The sequence below is a fragment of the Anastrepha ludens genome, chromosome 6 (assembly GCF_028408465.1).
Source record: "Anastrepha ludens isolate Willacy chromosome 6, idAnaLude1.1, whole genome shotgun sequence".
Taxonomy (NCBI): domain Eukaryota; kingdom Metazoa; phylum Arthropoda; class Insecta; order Diptera; family Tephritidae; genus Anastrepha; species Anastrepha ludens.
Window position 1 is genome coordinate 112,724,123 of NC_071502.1, and position 14,539 is coordinate 112,738,661.

The 14,539-nt window shown below is 31.9% G+C and overlaps 1 protein-coding gene across 7 annotated transcripts in view; it reads left to right on the forward strand.

Annotated features, from left to right (window-relative positions):
* LOC128868332 (alpha-tocopherol transfer protein-like) overlaps positions 1–8,476 on the forward strand; it is a 14,589-nt gene extending 6,113 nt beyond the window's left edge. Inside the window, exons 1-7 of one of the 7 annotated variants that reach the window (XM_054110304.1) lie at positions 3,108–3,350; positions 5,713–5,884; positions 6,003–6,183; positions 6,373–6,730; positions 6,808–7,180; positions 7,822–8,084; positions 8,161–8,476. In XM_054110304.1, coding sequence (XP_053966279.1) covers positions 6,099–6,183; positions 6,373–6,730; positions 6,808–7,180; positions 7,822–8,076 — 1,071 coding nt within the window. In that variant the 5' untranslated portion in view covers positions 3,108–3,350; positions 5,713–5,884; positions 6,003–6,098 and the 3' untranslated portion in view covers positions 8,077–8,084; positions 8,161–8,476. Of the gene's footprint in view, positions 1–3,106; positions 3,351–3,595; positions 3,669–5,712; positions 6,184–6,282; positions 6,731–6,807; positions 7,181–7,821; positions 8,085–8,134 lie in introns of those variants that run through there. The other 6 variants (XM_054110307.1, XM_054110309.1, XM_054110303.1 and 3 more) reach the window with 6 other exon arrangements.
* Positions 8,477–14,539: the final 6,063 nt, after the last annotated feature.

Genomic DNA, 14,539 nt, shown 5'->3' on the forward strand with positions numbered 1-14,539 from the left:
AAAATAAAATATCACTAGAGGATATCCGCTTTTTCACCGACAGTCAAGCGACCGTTCGAGCACTCAGCTCCTCTTATACCCACTCAGATGTGGTTCGATCCTGTCTCTTATCTCTTAACGAGATAAGTGTTCAGAATTCTGTCCAAGTTATCTGGATACCGGGTCACAGTGGTTTCGAAGGTAACTGCAAAGCTGATGAACTCGCAAGAGCTGGAGCTGCGCAATCAAATGTTAGTAACTTACCCACAATCCACATTCCGCTCTCAACATGTAAATTGCTTATTGATCGAGAATTTCACAGCATTGCTGATCGGAGGTGGCGAGTGGAAACTACTTGCGTTACGACCAGACAAATCTGGTCATCCTACAATCTGAAACAGACAAAAACCCTTATAAGTCTTTCGAAACACGAACTAAGGCATATAATATCTCTTATCACCGGCCACTGCCTTTTGGGCACTCACGCACGTCGGCTCGGGGTTCCTCAAAACGACCTGTGCAGATACTGCGAGGACGAAGATGAGGAAGTATCGAGCAGACATTTGCTGTGTAGTTGTCCCGGTCTAGCCAGAAGTCGACTCGCTCTTCTAGGCTCTCCAACAATTGACAATCTTTCAGTACTCTCGAGCCTGAAAATCGAATCTCTCATCAAATTCTCGAAACGAAGTAATATCTTTGACCAAAATCTACAACAAAAATCTCGATTAGGTGGGGAAATCATATAACATAATGAGCTCTAGGGCAACACAACGGACCCAACTTGCCGTCTATGTAGCACTCCGATACGGGGTCACCCTTAAACCAACCAACCAACCAAGAACGAATAATAATTAAAAAAATATAACTTAAAAAATATCAATTAAACACAGAAATAAATAAATAAATAAAACAAAAAAAAACATTATAAATTAAACAAAAATATAACTTAAAAAAAGTCTATTAAAAACATAATTAAAAAAAATAAATGAAAAACCCATAAATTTAAATTTAAGTATATTTAATTTAAATAATAATTTTAATAATAATTTAAATAAAAAAGTAAATGTGAAAAAAGAAGAAGAAGAAAAATATATAAATTTAAAAAAATTCTAAATTTAAAAAATTAAAATGATTAAAAAACAATCTAAATTAAAAAAAATTCTAAATAAAAAACAAAAAAAATGTAAATAAAACAGCAAATTAGTTAAAAAAAAACTATAAATAAAAAAAAATTATAAATTAAAAAACACGTTATTACATTAACATTAAAAAAGTATAAATTTAAAAAAAATTCTAAATTAAAACAAAGGTTATAAGTAAAATCAAATATAATGTAAAACAATTACAATTAAAAAACATAAAAAAAATTATAAACAATAAAAATTAATTAATTTAAAAAAAAACTTTACATAACAAAATATATAAAAAAAATTATTTAATTCATAAAAAAAAATTATAAATTAAAAATAAGTAAAAAAGAGAACGAATTAAACAAACCTATAATAAAAAACCAATTATACGTAAAACAAAATGTAAATTAAAAAAAATTTAAATAAAAAATATAAATTACACAAAATTATTATAAATCAAAAAAACCTAAAAATTAAAAACAAATTTAATTAAAAAAACTATTGTATATTATAATTTAAAAAAATATATAAATGAAAAAGAAACTATTAATTTAAAAAATTTAATTTAATTTAGTTGACTAAAAAAATTAATTATAAATAAATACATATACATATATAAATTAAATAAATATATATATATAAATTAAACAAATATATATTATATGTAAATTAAGTAAATTTATATATATATAAACATAATAAATATATAATTATAACTTTTTTATTTATTTATTTATAGTTTTTTAAAATTAACATTTTTTATTTATAATTGTTTTTTCTTAAATTTTTTTATTTATAATTTTTTTATTTATAATTGTTTTTGCATTTACGGGTTTTTAAAATTAATTTTTTTTTTCATTTATAATTGTTTTTTAATTAATTTTTTTTTATTTATATTTTTTTATTTATTTAGAATTGTTTTTATTTAGAATTTTTTTATTTATATGTTTTTTATTTATAGTCTTTTTTTATAAATGAAAAAAAAAATGCAATACAAATGCGACAAAGTTTTGATCATTTTATTTATTGTATTTTTTATTTTACTTATTTATATTTCATCCACTTCTTTTTTTATAAGAATATAGCATTTGTAGTATGCCAAAAACCATATAACTCATTGTACCATCAAATTTTTAAACTTTTAACCAGAATTTATTGAAATTTCGGGGATGTAATTTTTTTAATCCATTAAATTTGAATATAAATGTGTGCTTATTAGTTTGTTGGCGGTGTACACATTTTCTTCCAATCAACGAATGCTCGAAATTTTTTTACGTAGAAGAAAATGCACCTTCAACAGAAAAAGTTGAATTTTGAGCCATTCACCCCATTTACACACGGAGACATCTGGAATGGAGACACTGGAAATTCTCTTTTCATGTCTCATTCGCGGACACACGGGCAAAATTGTTTTCGGCGACATTTTGACATTTAATACTTTAGCATCGTCTGGTTCGGATGTATTCTAGCACGCGCTTACATGTAAAGCAGAGAGCGTTCGACAACAGTTTCTTAAATATATGAATGAAAAATGCAAACTGGTTAAATAATAAATAATTTGTTGTTTTTTTATTGAAATATATTTATAAATTCTTATACTTGAATAAAAAAAATTAAATTAAAAATACTTCATATGTAAATAATTAACTTAAAATTAACTTGAGTATCTAGAAATGCAGGGAAAAATTAGAAATCAACATAAACATGTCCTATAACTATTTTAAATTATACTACTTTACTAGCAAAAATAATTGTGCATTTCCCAAGCAGCGTTCGTATGTTTGTCATCGTTGTTATCTTCCGTTTGCTTGAAAACCAACACATAACTTAGAACTTTCTTCCACGAAAGAAGAAAACGAATGAAGCAACTGTCAAAAATTGCTTTAAGATTGGAAATACGAATAAGAAGCACAAAGCGTGTCGCCAGTACAGGAGACAAATTCCCTTCTCTCTTCCGCGGCCGTCCTTCACCCGCGAACAAAATGTTTCCCTTCCAGAGGGGACATCGTGTAAATGGGCACATTCTAAACTTAACTTGTGCATGTCCGGAAGCCCTTTATATGGAAGAAAAGCTCTGCATCGTGGGCAAAAAAAATTTAAAAAAATCAACGCGAATTTTTAAGCAACTTCACACTTATACTTTATTATGCTAAAATTCAAAAGCCACATAACTAAAAAATTTCCAAGGATTCGGATGAAAAAAATTGATAATTACAATTTTTTGCGATTTGTGAATTTTGTGTAAGTTTGCAACTTTGTTTTATAAGGCTTTTGTTAAGCAAAGAATTATATTTAAAAAAAACTTAACACAAAAAATTTAGCATGAAAAATATTGCGAATATTGTAAAAAGATTAAGTGACTTAATTATGCAAGCAAAAGTGTATGTATGTAAGCAATTTTATTACTGTGTGCATCATCCACTAGCAGCTCAGCTGCACAGCTCGGTGTTAGCTTACATTAATGTGGGGAACATTCGTTTAAACGCAACAACAATTGTTAGCAACTGTCAGAAAGACGTTCTCAACATTATAGAATTTTTTCATTGTGATTACACTTTGGTATGGATTAAGATTAATTGTGAAAATGCGGTTGCAATAATAAATTAATAGGAAGTGCAAGGCGATTCAATAAATATTTGAGTGAAACTGAAAATAGTCAAGTTTTATCTGTCGAAGATGTCGAAGAAGGGCAATAGGAAAATAGGACGCATTGACTGGCATTGGAAGATAGTTTTTACAAAAACCAACAAAACAATGGCATTCAAAACTCATTCATAAGATCGGCTCCTGATTTCATTTGGAAGAAATTAAGAAAAAAAGCAATGGACGAAACACAGGAATAGAAAAAATTTAATTTAGTTGCTGTGCACAAGGCGAATCTATTAAAGGTGGAATCGGAAACCAGCTGATTTGCCTTTTTTCCTTCGCCGTGTCCATCCAGATATCAGCATAAAGTGAAACGACGAAAACCCGTTCCATTCGCAATATCGCCGAATGCTTCTAGCTACAACTTCATGTCGGCTGTGCAACATAGTTCATCCTTTTCTTTTTCTTTTCTACTCTCTTTTTGTCGTGATATTCCAATGTACAATACGTTGTTGTTGGGCTAGTGGAACCCCTTCGAAGTTCCACGAATAATAGGCTTATACTGGCTTCAGAGGGTCATAACAAGGTGTATGGCAAAAACAAACAGGTCTGCTCACAAATAGAAGAGAGAAGAGATAAAAACTTCAAGGAAAGAGAAAAAAAAAAGAAAAATATGGAAACTGCAAAAAAGACATTGTGCATATCTTTCTTGGAGGGTATAATCAAAAATCTAAAAAATATCTACTTCATTAATACAAAAATATTTATTTACGTTAATAATAGTATACATATGTACGAAAAATTAAAAATTTGTATGAAAAATTTAAAATTTGACCACACAACGAAGAATTTCTGAACATTACTTCTAATTGAGGTCGAAATATCAACAAATAAATTGAAGCAATAATTCAATTTGCTGTTTTGTTGTTAAAATTCAGATTAGAGTTTACAAATAAAAAAGAAAATACCAAAACTAAATCGTTACCATGACAGATGGTTCTAAGTTAACGTAACTATTTATACCTGACTAAAGCTACGATTAGTGTTACCGTACCCTCGCCATAACCGTAACCATAGCAATCAGCTGTTGTGATCAAACATATGCGCAGCACTGTAAACGATTATAGGTGCCGCACCACAAGGCCATAACCATAACCACCCGCACCACCCACTGGTATAGAAATTAAAAAAAATCGATTTTTTTTTTTTTTTTTTTTTTGATATTTCGAAAGTATAGTATCTTAAGAATATTACATGCGGAAATTCCCAATATTATAGCTTCTACAGCCCATTAACTAGGTAGAGAGCGGTCCGCGCGCTCCTGTACGTCGAACTTTGAATTCATTTATGTATCTCGAAACGACTTTTTTTGGCCTGGTGTTGTCACAAAAAAAAACTATTCAACTGAATGGTCTAAATTTTAATATGTTGCTCACAACATCAATGGCTATCGCCCGTACAAGAATCATATTATTATTTCAATTATTTCGTATTTTTTTATTAAAAAACTAACAAAAAAAAAACCGAATGTTAGAGAGTAAGTTTTTTGTTTTATGCTTTATTCTAGTACGGGGCATGGGACATAGCTACAGTCATACTGATTCATAATTTTTTGGTGTTTGTGTTTAAGATAAATAGAAGAGCCAAAATGGACAACAACGTCCAGCTCCAATTTTCGGGAGGGTCAACTTCAGTGCCATTTTTTAAATTATTAAAATTCAAATTTTTTTCTTCATTTTTGTATGTTAAAGAAGTTTTATCTTTTAAGCTTTAACTATACATATCCGGAGAGATTTTTTCAATTATTTTTTATTTAAATAATATTTTATCATAAACAAATAGTATGAAACAAGCACTGTGCAGTAGTATGTGGAGTGCAGTGGAAAATTCATGATTAATGGACGGACACGACCGACCCATCGACATGGGATTAGGGCTAATTGCATAAATATAAAATTAATTATATAAAAATATTATTAATTATTTAAAAAAAAATTTATTAATTTTTTTATTTCAGACAGCACAGCTGGGGCAATCTAGTAATCTAGTAGAATTAGCGGAAGGGGGTGAATTCGATTTCAAGTTCGGCTTATAAAAAGTGTTTTAAAGATTGGAAAAAGCTCGGGAATATTTGCATTGGTTGCCATGCAGATTATTTTGAAGGGAATCAGAAAAATATCAGTGAATAAGTAAACAGCTTCTTGTTTCATTCATGAATTCTGGTTGATTTTTAAATAAACCGCCACATTTTTTTATGAGAAATATGAAATGAGTACCTTACAAATTTATGGAAAGAACTTTTTTCAGCTTGTCAAGTTTCTGCAAACGTAAATATGTATCACCTACCACATACGTACATATTATTATAATTCCGTACAACACTTTTCCTACTGGCACACCTACATGCGGTCACGTTTAATAAAGTGTTTGATATTGCAAATAATCGCTCGAGTGAAAAATAAACAAACAAAATACCACACATACAAACGTAAGTACATACATTTTTTATGGCGACATATAACCTAAAAGTAATTTTTTAATATCTAATCGAAAATCATTCAATCGTAAACCTGCCATAAACGAGCAGTCATTATAACTTTGGCACTGAAAGTTTCCTCTGCATTGCATTAAAGTTCAAAGAGTGTTAAAACCCACCAGTATTTCGCCAATCCTACAGTAGTGCAGCATACACAGCGAAAAAGAAACCGACTAAATACGAACATGTCCACGCCCACATTAGACGTACGCCCACTAACGCCGGTATTGCAACAGAAGGCAATCGTCGAATTGAACGAGGTGCCCGAACGACTACCCGCGGACATCGCTACGCTCAGAGAGTGGCTCCTAAAGCAGCCACACTTGAAGGCACGCACAAGTGATCAATTTCTCGTAAGCTTCTTGCGTGGCTGTAAGTTCAGTCTAGAGAAAGCGAAGCGAAAACTCGATCAGTACTACACTTTGCGCACAGCGCTACCCGAATTGCATCAACACACATTCGTGGATGATCAACGTTTGCGCGCCATCATACGTTTGGGGTAAGACGAATACAAACTTATATACAAATATACTATAACGACGTAAATTATGTGAAATTGTTTATGCACTCCTCTAGTGTCACCCTCTATCTGCCACTACCGCTTATGGACGATGGGCCATGTATGGTGTTGATGCGACCTGGCAAGTACGATCCAAATGCATTCAATATAACAGATATACTGCGCGCCAGCATCATATTACAGGATATATTTATAATAAACAATGATAATGCCATTGTTGGTGGTTTTATGCAAATCGGCGACTTTGAGGACTTCGGTTGGGCACATTTTCTACAAATGAGCCCATCACTCATGAAACGATTCAGTTTGTACGCCGAAGAGGGTTTACCGATACGCATTAAAAATTCACATTTTTTCAATACGGGTGCGGTCTTTGAAAAGCTGTTTGCCGTGTTAAAATTAGTGATGCCAAGCCAGATGATTGAAAGGGTGAGTTAGCGTGGAAGATGTGAAAATATAGAGTATATTTGATAATAAATGTGTAATAATACAATAGTATTATTGGTGTTAGCGTTGTTGTTGTTGCTGTTGGTGGTGATGGTGTTAGTGTTGCTGTTGTTATTGTAGCAGTATAAACCTACATGTACGGGGAATCCGAATAGTTCCAATTTAGTACAACCGACTGCCGTAGGAACAGTAGTCGAGTGTTGTTGCAGCAGTTTACAAACACGTAGTGCCTTTATGGGTGTCAAGTATAGAAATGAAAGGTTCCGACGATTGCTCGATGAATGATAACAGCATTTTTTTTAACGGTCGTCCAGTTCACACTGCTGAAACCAAACTCGCAGGCTTTCCTGTATTGAAGCACTTGTGTCTAATATTTTATATTCCCGCATATCTCTATTTTTCCTAAAATATTTTGAAGGGAAATACGTTTAAAAATAATTCCATCTAAAATGGAGAAGTTATAGAAAAAAATCTCAACTGCACATACGAAAAAAAATAACTTCATATGACGGTTATTCCAAAATTCTGCTTTCAGTGCTTTGATAAAGATCTTAATAACACATCTAAGAAAAATTATAGAAAACTATTAATGAATATATTCAATGTTTACCGCTCTTCCACAGTTTCACGTACACCCCACATTTGATTCCCTGTGCGAAGCCGTGCCAATAAAGTACCTGCCAAAGGATTATGGTGGTGAAAATTACAGCATTGAGGAGATTATCGCAAGAAGTGAGCAAAAAATTTTGGAGTATCGTGAGTATTTGTTGGATGAAGAAAATTATGGTGTGGATGAAAAGCTACGCCTAGGCGGTGCAACTAATTTCGAGGCACTGTTCGGACAGGAAGGTTCATTCAGAAAGCTGGACGTGGATTGACGTGGAATGTGAGTTTAGAATTGGAGATAATACTTCTTAGTGTAATTAATTTAATAAGGTCACCTTTTTTGTTTCTGTTTGTAGGAGACAAGCACGCACAGACACATTTTGAAACTTAGTTATCTTAGAAACCAATTTACGCGTGTAGAATCTCGAGAGTCTGAAATAAATTGAATTGAATATAAGTTGTGTTCGATACCACGCAAATTTGTAAAAGTCATTCCTAGTTTTTGCAAGCAGATGTTCGTTAACGCCAAAAAATTATCCATCATCCAAGAATTGAGAGCGCAAATTCACAGTTGTATGCAAGAGAGGCGTTGATTTTGTGCTGGAGAGTTTTAGGCAGCAAAAATTATTTGATTTAACTTTTCCTGAATAAACTAATACATTTTTTGTGGAACCTGGTATTTTGTGCACTTTTGCCCTTGCCCAAATTTAAAGTTTGTAGTTTATAGACAGAAATAATAAAATGAAAAATTTATCAAGAAAAAAACGAGAGTAGATAAATATATTTTTTGATATATTTTTTTCAACTATTATTGAAATTGCTGTATGAAAATCCCCAAAATGTCATGGTATTCAACGTTTTTTATTTCTTCATCACAAAACTGTACTCGTCTGTTCCGTTATTACGGCAGCTTATTATACTTACATATAAAGGGTGGTAAAGTTTCAAGGGCCGGTGTTGATTTTGAATTAAATACAATTTTTTAGGAAATTATTGTCATTTCTCTTTATTATGATAATATTGGTATGGTTCAATTACATATGGAACAAAATATCAGCCAAATGGTCGCCGCGGCCTCGGCGGCACACCTCCATCCGATGGTTCAAATTTTCGATGACGCTGAGGCGTAATTGACGTTCTATGCCGTTAATGTGCCGAATATCTCATCCTTTAGCTCTTGAATTGTTGCTGGCTTATCGACGTACACCTTTTCTTTCAAATAACCCCAAAGAAAGAAGCCCAACGGTGTCGTTGACGTTTAGGTGTGGTTCACATTCAACATTGGCCCTTGAAATTTAACCACCCTTTATTACAATATATGTACCTGTAGTTTAACATTTTCTCAAATGAAGGCAATATTAAATTATTTCATACCAAAATGCTTTCAAAATATTCGCCGAAAGAAATTTTTAAAGAAATCTTCAAATACTACTTTCAAAATATAGTCGAATTAAGAGAGCCTCTAATGGTCCCCCATCCAAGTACTAACCGTACCCGACGCTGCTTAATTTTGGTGATCGGACGAGAGCCGATGTTTTCAACGTGGTATGGTCTTTGACACGACAGTCTGTTTTACGTAATCGCAAGGACCCGAATTTAAATCCGGCTAAGAACTGCCTTCACTTAAGCAGCATTCCTCGTGTATGTATGGAGAATGTTTATGCTGCTACACCAACAACAACAAGCTGTTACAGCGAGAAATGTTAATTAGTGCACTGTCGGTTAACATGTGTGGAGACGACACACAAATAACAAAAGGCAGTCGAGCAAACAAATATGTATTTATTGAAGAGCAGATAAATTTAAAAATAATGTTAAAAAACTGCCCTTAAAGGTTATTTTCAGCAGTCAGATTCTTCTTTTTTAAGAGTAATTAAAAGTTTTCAACGCAGCTGGACAGTACCATTTTTTCAAGCACATATGTATGTAATTGTGAGTAAGGAGCTTTCACAAATTGACAAATAGGTGAATTGTTAAAACAAAGATAACACATAATATATAATAACCTGTAAGAGCCATTGCTGTTTGCTACATTTATAGGTACATAATGTTGATTTTGGTTTCAGATTAAGAAATGTACTCGCAAATAAACAACACTATGCGAACATGTGAAAAAAATTAGTGTGAAAATTGATGACGGCATAAAAACGTTTAAATGCGAAAAATAAGCAAAGCGGCAGCATTATCAAAAAAAAAAGGCGTATATTACAGTTGTAGGCAAAATTGTAGTAATGCACATAAAGGAAACAAAAAACAGCGAATTCCTATATATAACTAACAACCACTTTTTTTGTAGATTAGGAACTTTAATAATTTTACAAAAATTTTAAGACTTTCATTCCGACAAATATTTTTAATGGCATTGCCAATTTATTTTTAAATGAAAAAAAATGTACTATACAATTTCATTAAATATTAGAATACGAGCGAAAGTTATTTAACGCAGCTGTAATTCAAAAATATTTTCTACTAACGTTGCCACCTACTTTTTAATGGGAAGATAAAAATTAATTACAAAATAAAACAGTTTTCAATAGACTAAGAAGAATTTATTGGGAAACTTAACTAAATATTAGAATATGCGTGTCAACCGACAGTTATTTAAGGTAACTTTAGTACAAAAATATTTTTATCAGCTACTTTTTAATGGAAAAAAAAAAATTAAATATAAAATAAAGTATTGTAAATATTTATTAGCATATGGTTATCACACGAATTAGGATCAAAAGAAGAAGAAAGCTTCCAGTAATAAATATTTTTTATGGCGTTGCCAACTAACCTTTAAGGCAAAAATGTTAAATAAGTGAAATTATGTAGTAATTTTTTTTGTCTTACTGTTTCAAATATATAATTTTCGGAGGTGTTTTATTTAACGTATTATATTTCTGGCTATTCTCTTTAAATAGATTTCTAGAATAACAAAAATTTTCCGAAAAATTAGAAAGTTCAATAGAAAAAACTGATAGTATTTCCTTCTAGGGAGTTTTTATCAGGACCATTACTTCCGATTCGAAATATAAGTAAAATAAGTTTGGGAAAGCTTTAATAATACAACATTTTAAACAGTGTTGCCACCTATAAAAAATTATATATATTTAATTTTCCGCCATAACCGCATGGTTTGCATTTTTCGAAAGTGGGACAATAAATAATAGAAGTTTTTTCTAACAGCGGTCACCTCATGGTAGGTGAATCTTCTATTACATTTTTGCCATAAAAGGGATCGTCATAAAAAGCCATCTGTAGTTAAGAGGCGTCATAAAACTACAAGTAGGTGCACTCATAGAAGATCAGCAAACTGGAGGAAAAGCCAACGAATTTTGACTAAAAAATCTGTCATGGTTTGATAATCGTACGAATTCATAACACCAGAATTCATAAAAACACCAGAATTCATAAAAACTCCCGAATTCATATAAAATTAAAAAATGGTAATAAAACGCCGCACTCATTGCTCGCTGATTTTGGGCACTACTACTATTGCTTCGACCTCAGGTGTATGTACTTATACTCACCTACGTATACATTTGTATTTGTAATACCTACGTATATTAGGTGTTTGCACTGATAAAATAATTTTATTAAATTGGGAGTTTTTTTTTTTATTTTTCTCGCTTTATTATTTTATAATTTCTACACGTACCTGATTTTAATTGCATGTATTCGTCTGAAGGCTTACACACAAATATTTTTATATAGGCATTTAGGTTTAAGTACCCAACTGGAATTTGACTCAGATAATTGATGAAAGGCAAAGGATTTCGAAAACCGACTGTGAGTATGCCTATTTCTGGCGTGCATGACATGATTTGAACAAAAATATACATATATTATATTATATATTGTATATATATATTATATTAATAAAATTAAAAGAAAAAAAATTACAAAATTAACAATTAATTTTTGTTGTTTGTTTTATGTTAAATACTTTTAATTAATAATTAAATTGCTTGCGAAAAATCCAATGCATTTTGTTGGCTTTATCTCTCTACACTCTGTACTACACCAGCATGAATTCTTTGCTCTGTTCACTCTTTTTTTAATTTTTTTTTTCAAAAATTAACTAGATAAGTTTTAATTGAAGATGTGGCGGTCTATGATAAACTCACAACTGAGTAGTTACTCAGCTGCGCGCGAGCTATATATATATATAAGCGTCTGTTAATAACAGACTAATGTTATTAGCATGACAATAAAACAATAGTGATGGTAAACAAATGTTAAACAATATAAACGATGTTAAATGTTAAGAAGTTAAATGTTAAGAACTGTTAATGGAAAAACAATGTTGGGGAACCTAAATTCATTAGGGAACAATCGTAATTCTTGTTCACGAGTTTGGCTAGATGAGATTTTTAAAATTCTTATTTTTTATTTTTCAAACGAATTTCTGGATTTGCAACAAACTCTACATGGACTTGTGATTCCCTGTGGTAATTTTTTTTTGTTCTAACTAATACCATGTTAAGACAGACATGGTTGGTACACTATAGGCAAAGTGGCTGACTATAGAGTATAGAAAAAATTTCCACCTGGGTCTGTACTAAGGCATTCACAAGCGATTCAATTTGTAAATCCCCGTATTTCATTGATTTAAGCATACATTCCCCATAACGCGGCATTCCACGATATATTTTGCGTTATCATTACTCGCGATTTTAATTTGGTGCTAAGCGAGTTTGAATAAACTTGCCTGTGCGCGTATGAAAAAATTTAAATAAAACTAAATTTGGATGCCATTAAATAAAAAATCCATGTATTTCCTATCTACATTTAACTAAAATGATTATAGAGCCGGTATGCAGGAAATATTTTTTAAATATTTTTCAATTTTCATTCTCGTCTAAGCAGACTACGTCAAAAATTCGTTTTCCGTAGCAACTTTAGCCAGTGGGAGGCGTTTGAAAGCGCTTATAGCGCTTAATATACCAGAAATAATGGGCCTATTCTATTCGCCACTTTCCTGCTCGCTATCTTTCTGCTTGGTTATGGCTAACTTAACGAAAAATTTGCATGTGAAAGCAACAACAAAGTTATTTGCCGCCAGCGAGTATGGTTGTGCCTCATTAGACTGGTATAACTCACTGCCTTACAAACACATGTAATTGAAGGCGGCTCTATTCCCGCGCTGCCAACATTTGTTCAAGCTATACCAGTTGCTGCTTCTATTCGACAAGCGTTAGCAAGTGGCTTTTTGTTGTTGCTTTCGCATGCAAATTTTTCGTAAAGTTAATCGAGCATAGAGATATCAAGTGGGGAAATGGCGAGCAGAAGAGGTCAAATGGCAATTTCATTAAACACAGGGCGCTTCTTATGATTAAAAGTAATTATTTTGATGCAAGGTTTTAGCACTTCCGAAGGATTTATTTTCGTAATAAAGCAAGCAGTATACGAATACTAGGAATTTTGGATGCCAAGTTTCAGTATCAGTTGTTTTAGTATCTACACATACAAGTGAAACAAGCTTCTGGTTCAGAACTAGCACGATTTCATTAATTACGAACCACTTCGCTACTAGTCTGTCTTCTGAGTGAGATTATCGCAAAGCAGAAAAACGTACGAAAAAGTCGCTATATGTGCCCATAACGACCTTGGTGTTTTGTGCTGAGAATGGCTTCTGCCTATGTTAATAACTGGATCCAGTCAGGCTGGAAAAGGATGCTGCTTTTTCGAATTCAATTAAAGTATTTGTGATAATTGTAACACATTTGAATTTAATAATATAAAAGGTGGAGAAAAATTCATTTTGTATTATATTTGAAAAACTTTTTTACTAAATAAAAATAGTAATTTAGAGTGATGGAAATTTTTGACGTGATAACGTCTTATAATTCGATTTAACAGGCTGCACGCACGAAAAAATGTGTCGTTACCTTGCTCATTACTGTTACCTTGCTCATTAGTGTTACCTTACTCATAAGTGTTACCTTGCTCATTTGTCGTTACCTTGCTCATTGCCGTTACCTTGAATGAACTGCAAGCGAAAGCGCGGAACGAACAAAGCAAACGAAAGGCAACGTTCGACATCTTGCTCTCTCCTACTTAAGTGAGCGTATATATGTATGTATATGCGCATATATACATATATAAATTCACGTATTTGTATTTGCATATGCCTTCTTATTGATTATTATTAATTTGATTTACTTGAAGAATTTAAAATAAAACCAAGTTTGTTAATAATACCTGTTGTTTTAATGTTATTATTATTAATTTTTTTATTATATATGAATGAAAAAATGTATGGTAATATTTACCATATACCTTATAAGATATGTTGTATACTAATATTATATATGTATATAAACATGCATATACATATACAATTTCGCGCAATTTTCAAAAAGAACAAATCTATATGTAAAGATGCATACAAGCCATATGGACATATCAAATATACGAATCTATGTATTCCGTACGCAAGCAAATGTAACCTAATGTGCTTGAGCTGCAAGCGAGAGCGCGGAACGAACGACAAAGAGGCACAATCGGCCCCCGCGTTCGGCAACGTTCGACATCTGGCTCTCTCTTACATGAGCGAGCATATATATGTATGTATATGCGCGTATGTAGGTATATAAATTCACATATTTGTATTTGCATATGACTTCTTCCTGTGTGCACGGTAACGAACCATTTCTCTGTTGAGAATAGGACGATGATAGAAAAAGTAGGAAATGAAAGGGAGTGTTTCGAGTGTAAAGTGTCTTGAAAAAGGCAAATCGATGATGG